The sequence below is a fragment of the Xylocopa sonorina genome, chromosome 5, assembly GCF_050948175.1.
Source record: "Xylocopa sonorina isolate GNS202 chromosome 5, iyXylSono1_principal, whole genome shotgun sequence".
In the NCBI taxonomy this organism is placed as follows: Eukaryota; Metazoa; Arthropoda; class Insecta; order Hymenoptera; family Apidae; genus Xylocopa; species Xylocopa sonorina.
In genome coordinates this window covers 13043223-13058783 of record NC_135197.1, presented here as the reverse complement: position 1 = coordinate 13058783, position 15561 = coordinate 13043223, and the positions used below count along the sequence as shown (strand labels likewise).

At 34.5% G+C, this 15561-nt stretch overlaps 5 protein-coding genes across 7 annotated transcripts; 1 reads left to right on the top strand and 4 right to left on the bottom strand.

The window, feature by feature from the left end:
- Positions 1-511: 511 nt before the first annotated feature.
- Positions 512-5213, top strand: Gcs2alpha (glucosidase 2 subunit alpha). Of its 2 annotated transcripts, none has more exons than XM_076895718.1 (5): positions 512-638; positions 1122-1217; positions 1293-1700; positions 1791-3931; positions 4008-5213. In XM_076895718.1, exons 1-5 carry the CDS (start codon positions 622-624, stop codon positions 4118-4120), a joined length of 2775 nt encoding a protein of 924 aa, XP_076751833.1. In that variant the 5' UTR covers positions 512-621; the 3' UTR covers positions 4121-5213. The 2 variants fall into 2 exon arrangements, with proteins under 2 accessions (XP_076751833.1, XP_076751832.1); XM_076895717.1 differs by lacking the exon at positions 512-638 and adding an exon at positions 789-1038.
- Positions 4568-7035, bottom strand: Gphr (golgi pH regulator). 2 transcript variants are annotated; one of them, XM_076895719.1, is made up of 8 exons: positions 6850-7035; positions 6186-6349; positions 6023-6129; positions 5541-5951; positions 5279-5460; positions 5028-5213; positions 4880-4945; positions 4568-4798 (listed from the first exon to the last, which is right to left on the bottom strand). In XM_076895719.1, exons 1-8 carry the CDS (start codon positions 6889-6891, stop codon positions 4598-4600), a joined length of 1359 nt encoding a protein of 452 aa, XP_076751834.1. In that variant the 5' UTR covers positions 6892-7035; the 3' UTR covers positions 4568-4597. The 2 variants fall into 2 exon arrangements, with proteins under 2 accessions (XP_076751834.1, XP_076751835.1); XM_076895720.1 differs by having other exon boundaries at positions 6810-7008.
- Positions 7036-7317: 282 nt separating this feature from the next.
- On the bottom strand, positions 7318-11665 carry LOC143424143 (kinesin-like protein Klp61F). The gene is made up of 16 exons (XM_076896045.1): positions 11419-11665; positions 11160-11307; positions 10946-11095; positions 10707-10867; positions 10492-10641; positions 10170-10406; positions 9721-10096; positions 9378-9649; positions 9151-9290; positions 8964-9082; positions 8540-8884; positions 8255-8482; positions 8003-8179; positions 7706-7928; positions 7489-7610; positions 7318-7412 (listed from the first exon to the last, which is right to left on the bottom strand). Exons 1-16 carry the CDS (start codon positions 11481-11483, stop codon positions 7356-7358), a joined length of 2970 nt encoding a protein of 989 aa, XP_076752160.1. The 5' UTR covers positions 11484-11665; the 3' UTR covers positions 7318-7355.
- Positions 11666-12725: 1060 nt separating this feature from the next.
- Positions 12726-13421, bottom strand: LOC143424064 (putative oligoribonuclease; the record flags this gene model as incomplete). Its single annotated transcript, XM_076895872.1, has 3 exons — positions 12726-12858; positions 12938-13158; positions 13245-13421. Coding segments are annotated over 3 exons (531 nt in total), but the record flags the coding sequence as incomplete, so codon positions are not given.
- A 954-nt stretch (positions 13422-14375) lies between these two features.
- On the bottom strand, positions 14376-14833 carry LOC143423463 (histone H3). Its single transcript, XM_076894820.1, has one exon. The coding sequence runs from the start codon at positions 14809-14811 to the stop codon at positions 14401-14403; it is 411 nt and encodes a 136-aa protein (XP_076750935.1). The 5' UTR covers positions 14812-14833; the 3' UTR covers positions 14376-14400.
- Between the last annotated feature and the right edge of the window lie 728 nt (positions 14834-15561).

Here is a 15561-nt window from a genome sequence, read left to right as displayed (position 1 = left end):
CGCATTAAACGTAATAGTTCCAATCACGTGGCAAAATGAGATAAGGAGACATTTTTAACAGAGATACGTGCGTTGATTAATGAATATGCTAGAAACGAAAAAAAAAACAGTTAGGCTTTTTTACATCCCCAAAGTGAACCGATTCGAGTGCCAAACTTCTATACCTGTGTAATATATAGTTATATATAGGACTGTATTTTCCCTGCCGACTGAATGCATTACTCTTGTAATTCAAATAAACTGAATGTGCGATGTTATATAAAGCGAACGAGTACCAATGACGTAAATACACCTTTCCATGATTAATTTATTCCTTCGTTGGTTAATTTCATTTGTCGTGAAAATAAAGAGAACTTCAACAGTATAACTTCGCGCGACCTTAACAATTTCTCGTATTATTTCTCAAAGAATTATTGTACATTATAATTATTATGTAAGAAAGTATTTGTATAAATATATACGTACAAAGAATTGATAAAGTAGCATGCGTAGAAAATTTAAAAACGGTCGAGAAAGTTAAACAGCCGAACTACAATCTATCAAGTAAAGCTCCATCTATGAAATCGATTTTGTCTTATTCGAATTAGTAAGAACACAGCGTAGCACAAGTTACTTTTCAACATGGCCTCGTACGTGCGGTAAGTTAATTAATTTCGGCCTTTTAACCTTCTGAAAATAAAATCTAATTTTCCTTCCACCAGTCCCATTAAGCTGGAAAACGTTCTGTACTCGATTATCCTTATACGTACAAATTCACGAGTAGAGTAGAGCTGCCTTGGTGTTTACTTTGTATAATGCAATCATGATCACGCTGACGTGTCCGTGATAATACCGTGTTTGATATAAATAATTTTTTTTCGAACAATACGATACGCTGCACCGCTTCGCTTTGACCAATTTGTTTATAAAACCGTTACTATACGTTTAGAGTTGTTCAGGGGACGGCTTTAACATTTAAAAACGGTATATAACAAATTGTATTAGATGCACAGTCACAATGTTCTTTCATTTATCCTCACGATTGTTCAGGAACAAAATGTAATCAGTTATGTATTAATAAAATCAGCGTACTAATAACATTATAATATAACACTTTACATACTTAGTTATTCGCATTTCAGATTGGAATTATTGTTACTATTAGTCTCGTGTTTCGTTTTTGTCAATGCAGTTAATAGAGACACATTTAAAACATGCGAGCAAAGTAGCTTCTGCAGGTAAGTTTTTAATCTCCATTTTTCTTTCGTGGTATTTAGTGATCCGATGCAATAATATTGTATTGATATTATTAGACGGTGCAGAAAAGTTGAGCCTGGAAAGACACCATATCAACTTATCACTGATACATTGTCTCAGAACGAGACCAGTATAAGTTTAGACTTGTTTAATAAAGATACTAGAGTTCTTTATACATTGCAATTAAGTGCACTGAAGGATAACACGTTTAGAATTCATATAAACGAAAAAAATCCATTACATCCTCGATACGAACCTGAATTTGCTCTTCAAGATCAACCTCAAACGTCTAAGTTAACTTTAGTTGAGAAAACCGCAGATCATATAGTTGTAACGAGTCAAGGCAACAAGGTTATATTGTATGTTAGTCCATTTAGAGTTGACTTATATTCTCAAGATGTATTGGTTGTGTCTGCGAATGCAAGAGGTCTAATGAGATTTGAGCATCACCGTACAAAACCAAAGTAAGTTAAGCAGAATATGTTATGCTATATGTTATGTTTAATTATCAGTCATATGCAACTAATGGAGTTACTTTTGGTAATTTTTATTAGGAAACCAGAGCAGGAAGAAAATGCAGATAACGTTGAAACAAATAACAATAATGAAGCTCCGGGCGATGGCGCAGAGAATGATCCAGGTGCTTGGGAAGAGAATTTCAAAACTCATCACGATTCAAAACCTTTCGGCCCGGAAGCAGTTGCTCTGGACTTCAGTTTCCCTGGAGCAGAGCATGCTTATGGCATACCGGAACATGCAGACTCGTTTGCATTGAAATCTACCAAGGAGACTAATCCTTACAGATTATACAATCTAGATGTATTTGAATATGAAACCAATGAGAAAATGTCACTCTATGGTGCTATACCAGTGCTCTATGCTCATGGTAAAGAGAGGACGACTGGTATCTTTTGGCATAACACTGCGGAAACGTGGATCGATATTTTATCAAGCGCAGACAATAATGTTGTAAAAAGTATTGTTAATTTTGTAACTAGTTCTGCCAAGAAATCACAAGTGGATGCCCATTTTATGTCAGAGTCCGGTGTAATAGATGTATTTTTCATGCTGGGTCCCAAGCCTTTAGATGTATTTAAACAGTATACTACCTTAACAGGTACAGCACCTTTACCGCAAATGTTCGCTTTAGGATATCACCAAAGTCGTTGGAATTATAACGACCAAGATGACGTTATACAAATAGCAGAGCAATTCGATGTACATGATCTACCTCTGGATGTTATGTGGCTGGACATCGAATACACCGACAGTAAGAAGTATTTTACATGGGACGACCGGAAGTTCCCGAATCCGATCGAAATGATACACAATTTAACCGCGAAAGGCAGAAAATTGGTTGTTATCATCGATCCGCATGTAAAACGCGATACCGGTTACTTTCTTCACAATGACGCCACAAAAATGGGCTACTATGTTAAAACGAGAGATGGAAAAGATTACGAGGGTTGGTGTTGGCCTGGATCAACGTCATACCTAGACTTCTTTGACCCGGCAGTACGAGAATACTACATCAGTCAATATAGTTTAGACAAATTCCATGGTACCACTAACGACGTTTACATCTGGAACGATATGAACGAGCCAAGCGTATTTAACGGCCCTGAAGTAACCATGCCTAAAGACCTAGTCCATTATGGTGGCTGGGAACACAGACATATCCACAATATTAATGGACTTCTTATGAGTATGTCCACGTACGAAGCTTTGTTCAGAAGATCGGGAGGCTCTTTACGACCATTTACTCTGGTCAGATCTTTCTTTGCCGGTTCGCAACGTTACACAGCTATGTGGACTGGAGATAACACGGCCGATTGGGATCATCTTCGTGTAAGTTATCCAATGTGTCTGAGCGTGGCCGTTTCCGGAATGTCATTCTGTGGGGCAGATATTGGAGGTTTCTTCAAAACCCCAGATTCAGAACTATTCATTAGATGGAACCAGGCTGGTGCTTGGCTTCCTTTCTATCGCCAGCATTCACATATTGAGACTAAACGACGCGAACCTTGGACGTTTAACGACGAAACTACTCAACTTGTCAGAGAAGCATTTAGAATGAGATATTCGTATCTACCATTATGGTACACGCTCTTCCGAGAACACGAGGTAAATGGCACTCCGGTGGTGCTACCGATATGGGCTCACTATCCAAGTGAGACAGAATCGTACGCCATCGACGATGAAATACTAATTGGAGACTCTATACTTGTACGTCCAGTTCTCCAACCGTCAGTGACAGATGTCAATGTATATTTCCCTGGAGAGGGCAAAGTAATTTGGTACGATGTTGATACCATGCAACCATATAATCAGCCAGGTTTAGTTAATGTCCCTGTAACGCTTCACAAAATCCCAGTATTCCAAAGAGGCGGTTCTATCGTTCCACGTAAAATGAGAATACGTCGCAGTACTGTCGCGATGAAAAATGATCCTTATACATTGATAGTTACCACAGATTCTGCCGGTAAAGCTAACGGCACGTTGTACATCGACGATGAGGCCAGTTTTGAATATCGTCACGGAAAATACTTGTATCTAAGACTTAATTTCGAAGGAAATAAATTAACGTCGACATTCATAGACAAATTAGCTTCGTATCAGACTGAAAGCTGGTTAGAAAGGGTAGATATCGCAAATCCACCAAAGGGAGTTAAATCCGCTGTATTGACATCACGTAGTAAGTATAACTACTGTTTGATTGAAGTCTACGCGATCTGTATCTGCAATTGAAACACACATTATTTCTGTTTTAGGTTTGGGAAAAGTTAATTTGGAGACTAAATACAATCCGAACAATAATGTATTAACCGTGCGCAAGCCGGGTGTAAATATGGGAGAAGAGTGGACGATTGAATTAATCCACTAAATCGCAATTTTGTTCATCGTAAATTTAATAATCATAACATAATACCAATTTTCTATTATTCGCGTACTTTTTCTCAGATATCTGTGATCAAAATGTCATTGTACACTACTAACAAGACAAATTCAACATACAAGGTTAATGTAAATGATATCTCGAACACTTTAGCAAATTAAAGGTTGCTTTCATTTCATCAGCCAGCAGACGGTATTCAGCTATTACTCAATCTTTAAAACTTATAATTATGCATGTTACCTTTGATAAAACGTATGTATTAGAGATAGAAACATTAAATATGTCCTTATAAACAGATATTTAAATACTTATATATTTCGAATTTTTATTTTCAGTTATACGTAAGATGAAGATTTATTTTTAAATCAGTATCATATTATTACGAAAATGATTGTAACTAAAGGTACTGTAAACATGGAAATATAAGGAAATGTCTTGATTTCATTAAAAAAGTGTTTTATTAAATTAAATACGTTCTGCGGGTGCCTGCTTATGAGCTAAATACAAAAACACTATTGATGATAGCGCGGATACCAAAAATATAACGTCAAACCATCTATGATAAAAATTAAATTGCAATTCTCCTAAAACCTGAGTTATTATAATCCGATATTCTGCTGGCATGTTCATTCGCATTAAAAGTACAGATGATACAAAATACATACCCTATAAAAAGAAAAGCATATTGTATAGTCGTAAATTAATAAACAGTCACGCTTCAGCCTTAGTAGAGCAATATAATCTTACCATTATTTGAGCAAGTATAAGTACGATAATATTCGATGATTTGCTACTTGATATAGCGTAAAAAAACTGAAAATGAAATCATGTACTATTCTGTATTTAAATATCATTTAAATAAAACTATAATAAAGAAAATTTATTCCTGTTATACCTTTGTAAGTGTTAGTAATAAACCCCGAATTGACGTTAGTACAATGCAACCAACAAGGTAAAAGGAAATGTGTTGAGACCAAAATGTAACATCGATATCGAAACCAATCCAATGTACTGCAATTTCAATTGCTCTGGTCACGGGATCCTTCTTACCCACCCGATCAAAGACGATATTAATTGTTGACTAAAAAATGAAAGATATCTTAAATTGATACATATCCAAAGTGACTTTCACATATCGCTACTTACAATAAATATTTTCCAAGTACAATATACAGAGAAAAAGTATCCTAAAACATTGAAATATTTTCCCTTCCATGTGGCTGCCCATACTAAACGCTCCCTTGCATTTTGAATATCGTGTGCTTCTAAGAACAATTGCCGCGACAATTCTTCTAGTGCTGTAACTTCCGTTTGTAACTGTTTGATACCTGCAATATGTTGTGCAGTAGACATTTCATGTGTAAAAATTCTTTGTGTGTTAATTTATATTAAAATACATGATGCATACTTTCTTGATTACTTTTAGTACCGCTCAAAGGCCCAAGCATACCCCAAAGCCGTGACCGAGTTTCAGTTTGTCCTACAACCTCTCCCTTTTTAGCTAATGCTATCCTCTTTTTTTTAGCAACAATCATATCCATTGTTTGCAACAATCGTCTTTCTATAGCCTGAACATCAGCATATGTTACAGGTCGCATAAAATAAGCCATTGAGGTATATGGATAGTTTACAGCACCGAATCCTGATAGTAGTGCCATAACAGTAACACCAATAACTCCTATTCGACTAACACCTTGTTCAATGGATAATAGGCCCTTTTTTGGACTTAAGATTGGAAAAGGATCGCCTATCTTCCAAAACAAATAGAGGTAAAAGAAGTATACAATTACTGTTAATGGTCTTATTAACTTCAGTCTTACTGCAAAAAAATACAACAAATAATTAATAAAACAATTTATTCTAGTGGATAATGCCAAAGGGTATACATACCAAATCTAATATTGCTAATGATGAAATATGCTATGTAAAATGGAATCAAAACGATTACCATGAACAAAAGCATGTAGAGACCAACATTCCAATGAAAATATCTAGAACTAAAAGTACATCATGTTATTAATACTCGATAGGAAGAAGAGAACGATCTGCTTACCTAGAATCAAGAACTCCAATTATTTCAAAAATGATTAGCTCGAACATGGTACAAGACAATGCAAAAGTTGTGGAAAAAATTAGTTGTACTAATCTGTGATGGACTTCGTAGTCTCGAAATAATTTTTTTACAAAAAACACCCATCCTCCTAAGAAAAAGATAACCTGGAATATGCAAGGTCTATAAATAAAAAAAATAAATGTAACATCATTAAATCTGGTAACGTAAACACAATCCGGCTATGCAAAAATCATTAAAGAGATTTGTCAGTTTAAAAAAATAAGTCACACGATTTGAAACCACTAGATTTATTGCAAAATTATTAATATCGATACAGATAATATAAATTATGCGTACATGGTACATTGTATTCAAAAAACACGATAATACAACACACTGTAAAGAGTTTAACAAATTTATGATCAACATGCCTTTAGTATTGCAGGTAACTAAAAGTCTAAGTCCACCAAATTTTACACTCTAATCAAACGATACTTATTGAAAGTTATTACGTCTAGAAGAATCTATTATTATTCATCGAATGTTATCAATGGTGTAGTTACAAACTTTCTGATTAAGAAAAATTAATCATTCATAACCTAATTCTGTAACGTCTACGAATACCGGCAAAAATTGTTTTATAAAAGTGGAAATGAATTTCCACCTGAGTGATAAGAATCACAAATGTATCCTCCAAGAAACCCATGCTTTAATAATGCCGCATACACTTCGCATCGCGAAGCGTCAACTTGATCTTGTACACTCAACAGAGAGCTTCCTGAAACATAAGAGAATTCACGCCACAACGTCATGCGGCACTTGCCACGAGTGCTACTACTTAGAATTTTTACGACACTTTCCCCCACTTCGCAACCGTTATCATTTTTTATGATTATTCGAATAATTTGCATTCGCGTGCACGTGCAGATCGTCGTATTTAATAATAACATGAAAAAGTTATATTTTTGTGCGATAAATAAGAACAGAGTAAGGAACTGGAAAATATCTGTAGCAGTATCACGTTTATTGTTTCGGCATGATACATTCGATTTTATTCCATCCGTCATTCTTATATCTAGAATACAATTTAAAAAAATTACAATTTACTATTTAAATATTTCCTGTACCTCTACATATTATAATTCCCTTTCTTCCGACTAAACTAGCGACTCAGCTTGAGCTCGCTGTTTCTTTTGTGGGTGTGTTATGATTCACTGGCAATACAAGCTGGAGATGGAATATGGTTAATAAGTAAGGTGTTTTATTTCATTCACACACCGAATTTGTCGCTACTCAAACTTACTTCGTTTTCTTTGTTTTCAATATCCTGGCATGCTTCTCTATACCTTTTGAGAATTCGATCATGAGGAGACATTTTAATGAGCTTCCTAGAATACTGGAAGCTCTTCCTCGCAGGAGTTGAGCCTATTCGTTATTTACATCGAACATATAAAAATATACATGTATAGCGGCAGAGATTCATTAAAGTAGCATAAACAACAGTGAATAATGAATGATACCTGTTGGAATATCGCGGTATAAATCTGCGGTGAAGAATTTGTCAATTTGTTCGCGTATTGCTTGCATTTCTGCAGCAATTCTGCTGTTCACATTTGCTGCATTAATACTTTCACTTTCAGGTTTTTCATTCACTTCCGTTAATACATTCGTAAATAACGTTTTACAATCATTTAAAGATTTTGTATATTCGCTGTTAATATTGTGCACCTTCGCGTCCATATCCTATAAAGTACAATAATGTTATGATAAACTTACATAGCTGTAACACATTTAAACAATTTTAGTTGCGCGCTTACGTCGATTGTCGACAAAATAAGATTTTTATCTTCTTCCATCTTTTGCTGCATTTTCGTCATATTGTCTTTTACGTAATCTTTATGCATTATTAACATATCGCAATTCTTATTCAAATCCGTTTCAAATTGGTGTATCGACATTTTACTTTGCTCTATATTTTCGGCAATTGATAGCGACTATCAGGAAAAAACGCAATCAAGTTATGTGATGAAATAATAAAGAAGAAGTGTAGGAAATGTAATGCCTCTTACTTTGTCCGATTCTTCGATAACTATTTCTTCTATTGCTCGCAAATCGTTTAGTACCTTTTCTTGTAAACTGTTTTGGTTTTCAGTGCTTATTTTGTAATTATCTAAAGCGTGACTATTTATAATCTTGCACGTTTCGTCAATATTATTCAACGTATCGCATATTGACAAGTGATCTTCTTCCTCTTCCTTTCGTACTTCATTAAAACAACGTTGTAAGTCTTCCATCGTCTAGAAAAAATATGAAGTATGAGCATTACAACAATTTCGTTTCCTTAAGTACAGTACCTTTGCAAAGTTTTTTCGTTTCTCCAGAATACTACTTTCACACTGTCGTATACTTTTAACTTGTTCCGCTATTTCTGACATATTGTTAGTCAAACGATCGTGATCATCAACTAAACATTTAAAAATCGATGCTGCTAATTCTTTACTAGATTTCATCAAATTCTCATTATTTCCTAGGATACTGGTCTTTAACATTTTCAAATCTTGAGATAGTTCATTTTTAGTTAACTCTTGACACTTTTGTGCAATACATAGAGAAATATTGTTCATCATATTAAGTCTTTTATCGGTTATATCTACAACGTTTTTTTTTTCACTTTCAAGCCACTGTTGATACCTTAAATACTAAAAAGAAGAAGAATATTATATTAGTCAGTGTTAAATTTAATCGAATAATCAACATTAAATTTATTTTATTACATACGGAATCATTTATATTCTTCATTAATTCATCCTTTATATTTTTCTTATAATTAATAAGTTCCTGGGATACAACTTGAATCGATTTATCGATATTTTCGTTAAACGAAACAATTTGCGTGTCTGATAAGCAAGATAATAAATGTTCGATTACAAAGTTGTCGTTCTTCGATTATGTACATTTTACTCACCTATGTGATTTTTTGTAAACTTGTAGAATTGCATCAAATTTAAAATATTTGTTGAAATATCAGTTTCAATACTTTTGATGCGTTCTTTAATGTTATTTTTAAATTGTTGTCCAAGACGATTATTTCGTTGTTCTATTTGCCTATAATCATAGAATATTAAATTTTGAAATTCACAAATATATAATTTTAGTATAAGTGAACATTCTATGGTAAAGAAAACTGCTCACATTTTACGAAAAATTTTGTCATGAAGTTTATGTACATCTGTAGTGGCTGTATCGGCAACATCTAACACTGTTTGAACTTGTGACAAAAGAATATTTTCGGTAGATGCGTGCTTTTCAACAAGATACTTCTGTTCTTCTTTCTCTTGCTCCGACATTGCCAAACGTGACGTGGAAGACATTAAAGCATTTATGGTCGCTTCTAATTGTTGGCTTGAATGTAATAATTCAATTTCTTGTTCAGAGTTCTTGATCTTTAATTCATTAAATATTTGCTAAAAGTAATTCGCACATTTAAAACATAAAAAATATAATAAAATTTGTTCAATTGCGATTAGTAGCTTACTTCTTTAGAATTCATAGATTCTTCAAGCGCTTTGATATGATTGAATTTCTCTTCTATTTGTTTACTTTGGGATTCTATTAAAGACTGGATTTCATTGTAACTGTCTGGTGTTAAATAAACACCATTTCGTTGACGACATGCCAATAAGTCCTTCTTTAATCTTTCGATTTCTTCAATATATTCTTGAAGCATAGCTTTCTTGGAGAATTTATGATTAATCTCAGGCCGATTCGTGATGTTTTTCGCACGGTGAGCGTAATCCAAAGTTGACAATGTCTCTTCGATATTGATACTAGCAGGTGATATTGTAGCAATTATTGCAGTTTTTGTACAACCGCCTAATGACTCTTGAAGTAATCGCGTCAATTTGGACTCTCTACATATTAACAGAAATACTTAAGACATTTCTAAATTTGAATATTTAGTACTAAAATGTGTAAATGTATTACCGATAAGGCACATGTGGAGTTTTTTCTACAAGAGCAGTTATAACACGACCTAAAGTTAGCAGAGATTGATTGATACTGCCCGCTTCTCTAGCTCTTCGATCAACAGATCCAGACCTTCCAACATTTTCACTTCCTGCTAAATCAACTAAATTTAATTTCCCTGTTTTCAATAACTCTTCACCAGTAGGCATAGTTTCTTTTATATGAACAGTAACAGAAAATATTGTATGAGAACGGCTAAAAACATGAATAATCCTAACATTAGGTCTCATAAAATTAGACATGCATTAACAGTTATTTGAAATACCAATGCGATATCAACCTTGAATTAGCATTCATCAATGTAGCTGCTGTCTGTCTTTTCTCTGATCCCTTCTGAAGAATTTTAAATACCTCAATTTTATTATATATTGGTACCTCTTCTACACCATGTATTATTACTGCACCCTTTTTAGTTGGATCCTCGTATACCCTTTGAAACAATATGTATTTTCAATTGAAGATAATATTAAACAGAGAGCATAGAAAACATCTTACTTTATCTTAGTAGTATCATCACTTGAAGACAGTAGATCAATTATTTCTTCGTTGTACAATTCTAAGAAACTAACTCTCACAAAGTATCCTTCTACCTTCAACAAGCGCAACTCGTCGAATAAGTGACTCACGGATCTTGGTATAATTCCCGCTGTAGTATCCTATAAAACGCAATGTATTTTTTCCTCCCATTATTTACTTCTGAAATACAACTAACCAAAATAAAATCCTAAGCTCACCATTTGCCAATGTAACGTTGGATCATTGTCATTTCCTTCCATGGTAAACGTTTTCCCAGTTCCAGTTTGCCCATAAGCGAACACTGTGCAATTATACCCGGCCAAAACTTCTTGCAACAAAGGACTGACAACTGCATTGTATACCTCTATCTATAAATTTGTTATATTAGTCATTTAACTATACGCTACGGTAACGTATCATCCAGATACATACTTGCTTTGAACTAGGCCCAAATACTTTGTCAAAAGTGAATTTTTTTGTACATTTATCGTGAGGTCTTTCACGAATCACTACCTCGTTATAAGACGGTGTATCCACAACTATTACCGACTTCCTAGCATTTTCATTATTATTCGCCGGTCTATCGTGAAACAAAGAACGATGAAACGTCGACGATGAAACAACATCAATTTAAACGACTCAATTTTTAAATAAATCTCGTGGGTGATTTAATGGTTTGATGTACACTTACCTGACACGAACAAAAACTTGTATTTGTTGCTTCTTGTCTTTCTTACCATTACGCGTTTCGTTCATTTTCACAGAATAAACGTGTACCTCACACCTTGATTGCGTTTAATTTTTTCAGTTTAAACATTCATTCGCTTTTTCATATAAAAAATCGGTACTTTTCGCATTGTGTATACAATTGCTTCCTTAGGATGCTAACCGTTGAAGGATTTAAACTCTACAGTTCGCGTAAACTCTGATAGAGGTCTCTTAATTCGTAATGTGCGGAAAATCACGAAAATTCGTATTAAAAACAGCGTATACCAAACAATAAATACTGTCGTATTTATTTTTCTTTCACTGAAAGACGATTACTTCTTTCTTTTAAATCATCTACAAAAAAATTCTTGTCCTCTTTCAAAGCAATAATAAATTTGACGTATATTGTACACGAATGTATAGTACAGTCACACGAATATTATATATATATATCATTATTATGACGACTTAAAAAAAATATATATACATATATGGCTTTCAGTACTTATAATTGTTGGCTAACAACAATCAAAATGTCTGTCAATAATCGATATGTTAAACATCTGCTGAGATCTGATGGTTTTGTAATTTATTGTATATCTCCCGCTTTAGAGTTTAGAGAGAGAAAGATATATCAGAAAGCTATAAGAAAGAGTGAGACAGATGCTACCCACCTTACTCTAGAACCCGTATCGCCATCTCTGTGAAAAGTGCTCAAACTGTTCGCACAGCGTTATCAACAGCGAAGTGAACTATCGACAGTAGTGGCGCCATCTCTGTGAGAAACCCAGAACTAAGTGGGGAACTAGTTTCAGCACTCTCCACAGAGATGGCGCCAGCAGTTCTCAGTAGTTTACTTCGCTGTCGATATCGCTGTGCGACCAGTTTGAGCATTTTTCAGAGAGATGGCGTTACGGGTTCTAGAGTAGGGTGGGTAGCATCTGTCTCACTCTTTCTTATAGCTTTCGTATATATCTTTCTCTCTCTAACCTCTAAAGTTGAAAATATGAAATATATTACAGTAACACTATTGAAAATTATTGTTTTCTTAATTTATTGTGTTCTTACTGTGAATAATGTTGTATTGGCAGGTAATTAATATATTATTAACACAATCTTATACATCAATTTACAACTCATGTATATTTAGTTAAAACTAAAATATTGATGAAAGTAAATGGTTCGCCTAATACATGAGATGTACAAATTTTATTAGATGTATAAATTTATTCAATATTTAATCAACAATAAGAAATTGTTATTAAATATTTAATATATTTGATTAATTTGTTATACTATGGAAGGAACAAATATATTCTCTTTGTAATATCGTAGCTCTTCTATACTTTCTCTGATATCAGGTAACGCTCTGTGACAAAGTTGCTTATTCTGCATATTTGCATAAACTTGTGGATACCATCTCCTAAAATAAATTTTTATTATTTTCTCAAGCGATCAGTAATAATTATCATTAAAGATTGTTAATGATATAAACGATGTACCTAACTAACTCTTTAACTGAACTGACATCGATAATCCTATAATGTAAATAGTGATTTATTAATGGCATATGTTTAATTAAAAATAAACGATCCATATAAATTGTGTTACCACTTAACGGACAAGTATTCTTTGGAATGTATGCCTTTAAGAAAGTAAGTAATAATTGTTCTGCCTTTTTCAAACTAATTTTGCTAGATCTAGACTCTTGTACCAAACCTGACTGAAAAAGAAATATAAGTTTACGTAAAATATAAATTACACGCTAAAGCTTAAAGTAATCAATAAGCTGTAAAATAATTATTTTACTTCGTTATGAGTGTTTGTATTCCATTCGTTCATATTCGCTAAAATTTCATCTGGTTGATTAATTACAACGTTGAACTCTTCACTCACTATTTTCAAATTTTGGTCAGTTATCACGCATGCAACTTCCAAAATTGTATCTTTTTCTATATCGATTCCAGTTAACTGCAAAAGTACAACGATTCAGTGTTATGTTCTTGTGTATGTAAAAATGTTAAATGTTATTCTATATTTATGGACATTATGATTTAGTACTTGCTTCTGTGTCTATCCATACGATACAGTTCCTTTTATCGTATTCCATATTTTTAATTTACTAAGATGATATTCGTTTGAAATTATTTGAGTACAGTTCTGTAAAAATTGTAACCATGTTATTTACCAACATATTGAAAAATCTTTCTTCTTGATGGACTAAATATAACCCTAGTTACATACTGCATCATTTGATTCTATAGACTGGAAAAGTGTATGAATTTAAACGAAATATTATACCTTCTTTTATAGTAGTGTATGTATAACTGTTACTTGTCACAAAAAAAATACACCGAGTTTCACCAATTCTGACGCAGCAATGTGTTGCAACAGCAATATATATTCAGGTCGGAGGCTTGATGGACGAAGAGGACGCGATGGAAGACTCATATTTACCGAATAGAACACATATCTATCGACATCACGAGGTTCTATACAAAATGCTCAGCATGAAAAATAATGATCGATATACGAAAAAATAATATACGACTTCGTACGAGTTTACTCTAGCATCTCTCTGGCCTAAGCACGTGTATCACTCTAACCTAACCTTCTTTCAAACTTGTTTCACGAAACGTAAAAAGTACATTAAATACTACACTGTAAATCTGACCAACTGTAGAGTATGTTAAATATTTAATATACAACTAAACATTATATACAACTTACCTTATGCTCGATGTAAATATTTTACTATTTCATCAAAGTATAACTTAGGAGAGCGGGAAAGGACATGTGTAGATGTGCGTAAGATTTACGAAATCTTAAACACAACACAGTTGCAATAATTTTCTTTTTTTTGAAAACATGAATAGTTGTAAGTAGAGTTATTTCTTCGGAAAAAAGGAAATTGTTGGCCCTGAAAAGGGCCGTTTTTTACTTTCTTTCTTCTACGATTAAGAATTTACGCTCTCTCTCCACGGATTCTACGTGCTAACTGAATGTCCTTTGGCATAATAGTAACTCTCTTTGCATGGATGGCGCAGAGATTGGTATCTTCGAACAAGCCAACGAGGTAGGCTTCGCTGGCTTCTTGAAGCGCCATTACTGCCGAACTTTGGAAACGGAGATCAGTTTTGAAGTCTTGCGCGATCTCACGAACGAGTCGCTGGAAAGGCAGTTTGCGGATCAACAACTCGGTACTCTTCTGATATCTACGGATTTCACGGAGAGCAACAGTTCCGGGACGATAACGATGAGGTTTCTTCACTCCACCGGTCGCAGGTGCACTTTTACGAGCGGCTTTCGTCGCCAATTGCTTTCGGGGCGCTTTGCCGCCAGTTGATTTCCTCGCAGTTTGCTTGGTACGAGCCATTCTCCTTTACTTGCAGGGAAACAGAAAATTCTGAACGCCAGTCAACTAAAGATTGTAACCGCGACCCTTCTGCAGCCGGTTTATATGCCCTGCGAGGTAGACGCTCCGAACGTCCCATTGGTTCATTGCCCAGAAGAGGGGGGAGCATGGTTTTGGTTACGGATTGGTTCGTTAAGAAATAGGGGGGGAAGACTGGTAAGTAGGATATTTGGAGTCGTTTAATAAGATCGATTGGTGGCATGTACGTTAACGACATCCAAACTTCCAACAATGTCTATTCCACCAGCTACGCAGACGACACTGCATTATGCACCACTTCCTGGCAACCAAAAACCGCAGCTCTCAACCAACAATCCCACACCAATACGGTCACAAACTATTTCACCAATTGGAAACTCACTATAAATCCAAAAAAGACAGAAGCCATCCTATTTGGCTTCAAAAAAGCCCCACTTCCCCCCTGCTTAACCATTCAAAGCCAGAAAATACTTTAGCTCGAAACAGTTAAATACCTAGGTATCAAATTAGACTCCAAACTCTCCTGGAATTATGATATTAACAATGTCCACCTAGGAAACAAACTCAACCTTCCCAAACTCCTTTCCACCCAAATTACATCTCCCTAACTCCATGTAAACAAGTTTTTTGAAAGTTTTCCTGTAACCACTCATGACTGAACCAAGCTAATACCCGCACGCACAACATACACTCCCAACTCTCATAAGCCAACAAATGGGTAATAGGGCACTT

What these genes read in the sequence shown, in the direction of transcription:
- Gcs2alpha (XM_076895717.1), top strand. Translation starts at nt 998, where the DNA reads ATGTTCTTTCATTTATCCTCACGATTGTTCAGGAACAAAAT. An exon ending in GAGCAAAGTAGCTTCTGCAG is followed by an intron (nt 1,218 to 1,292) that starts GTAAGTTTTTAA and finishes TGATATTATTAG; the next exon opens with ACGGTGCAGAAAAGTTGAGC. An exon ending in CATCACCGTACAAAACCAAA is followed by an intron (nt 1,701 to 1,790) that starts GTAAGTTAAGCA and finishes AATTTTTATTAG; the next exon opens with GAAACCAGAGCAGGAAGAAA.
- Gphr (XM_076895719.1), bottom strand. Translation starts at nt 6,891, where the DNA reads ATGGGTTTCTTGGAGGATACATTTGTGATTCTTATCACTCAG. An exon ending in CATTAGCAATATTAGATTTG is followed by an intron (nt 5,952 to 6,022) that starts GTATGTATACCC and finishes ATTTTTTTGCAG; the next exon opens with TAAGACTGAAGTTAATAAGA. An exon ending in TATTACTAACACTTACAAAG is followed by an intron (nt 4,946 to 5,027) that starts GTATAACAGGAA and finishes TTTCATTTTCAG; the next exon opens with TTTTTTTACGCTATATCAAG.
- LOC143424143 (XM_076896045.1), bottom strand. Translation starts at nt 11,483, where the DNA reads ATGAACGAAACGCGTAATGGTAAGAAAGACAAGAAGCAACAAATACAA. An exon ending in TTGGGCCTAGTTCAAAGCAA is followed by an intron (nt 11,096 to 11,159) that starts GTATGTATCTGG and finishes ACAAATTTATAG; the next exon opens with ATAGAGGTATACAATGCAGT. An exon ending in ACTCCACATGTGCCTTATCG is followed by an intron (nt 10,097 to 10,169) that starts GTAATACATTTA and finishes GTTAATATGTAG; the next exon opens with AGAGTCCAAATTGACGCGAT.
- LOC143423463 (XM_076894820.1), bottom strand. Translation starts at nt 14,811, where the DNA reads ATGGCTCGTACCAAGCAAACTGCGAGGAAATCAACTGGCGGCAAAGCG.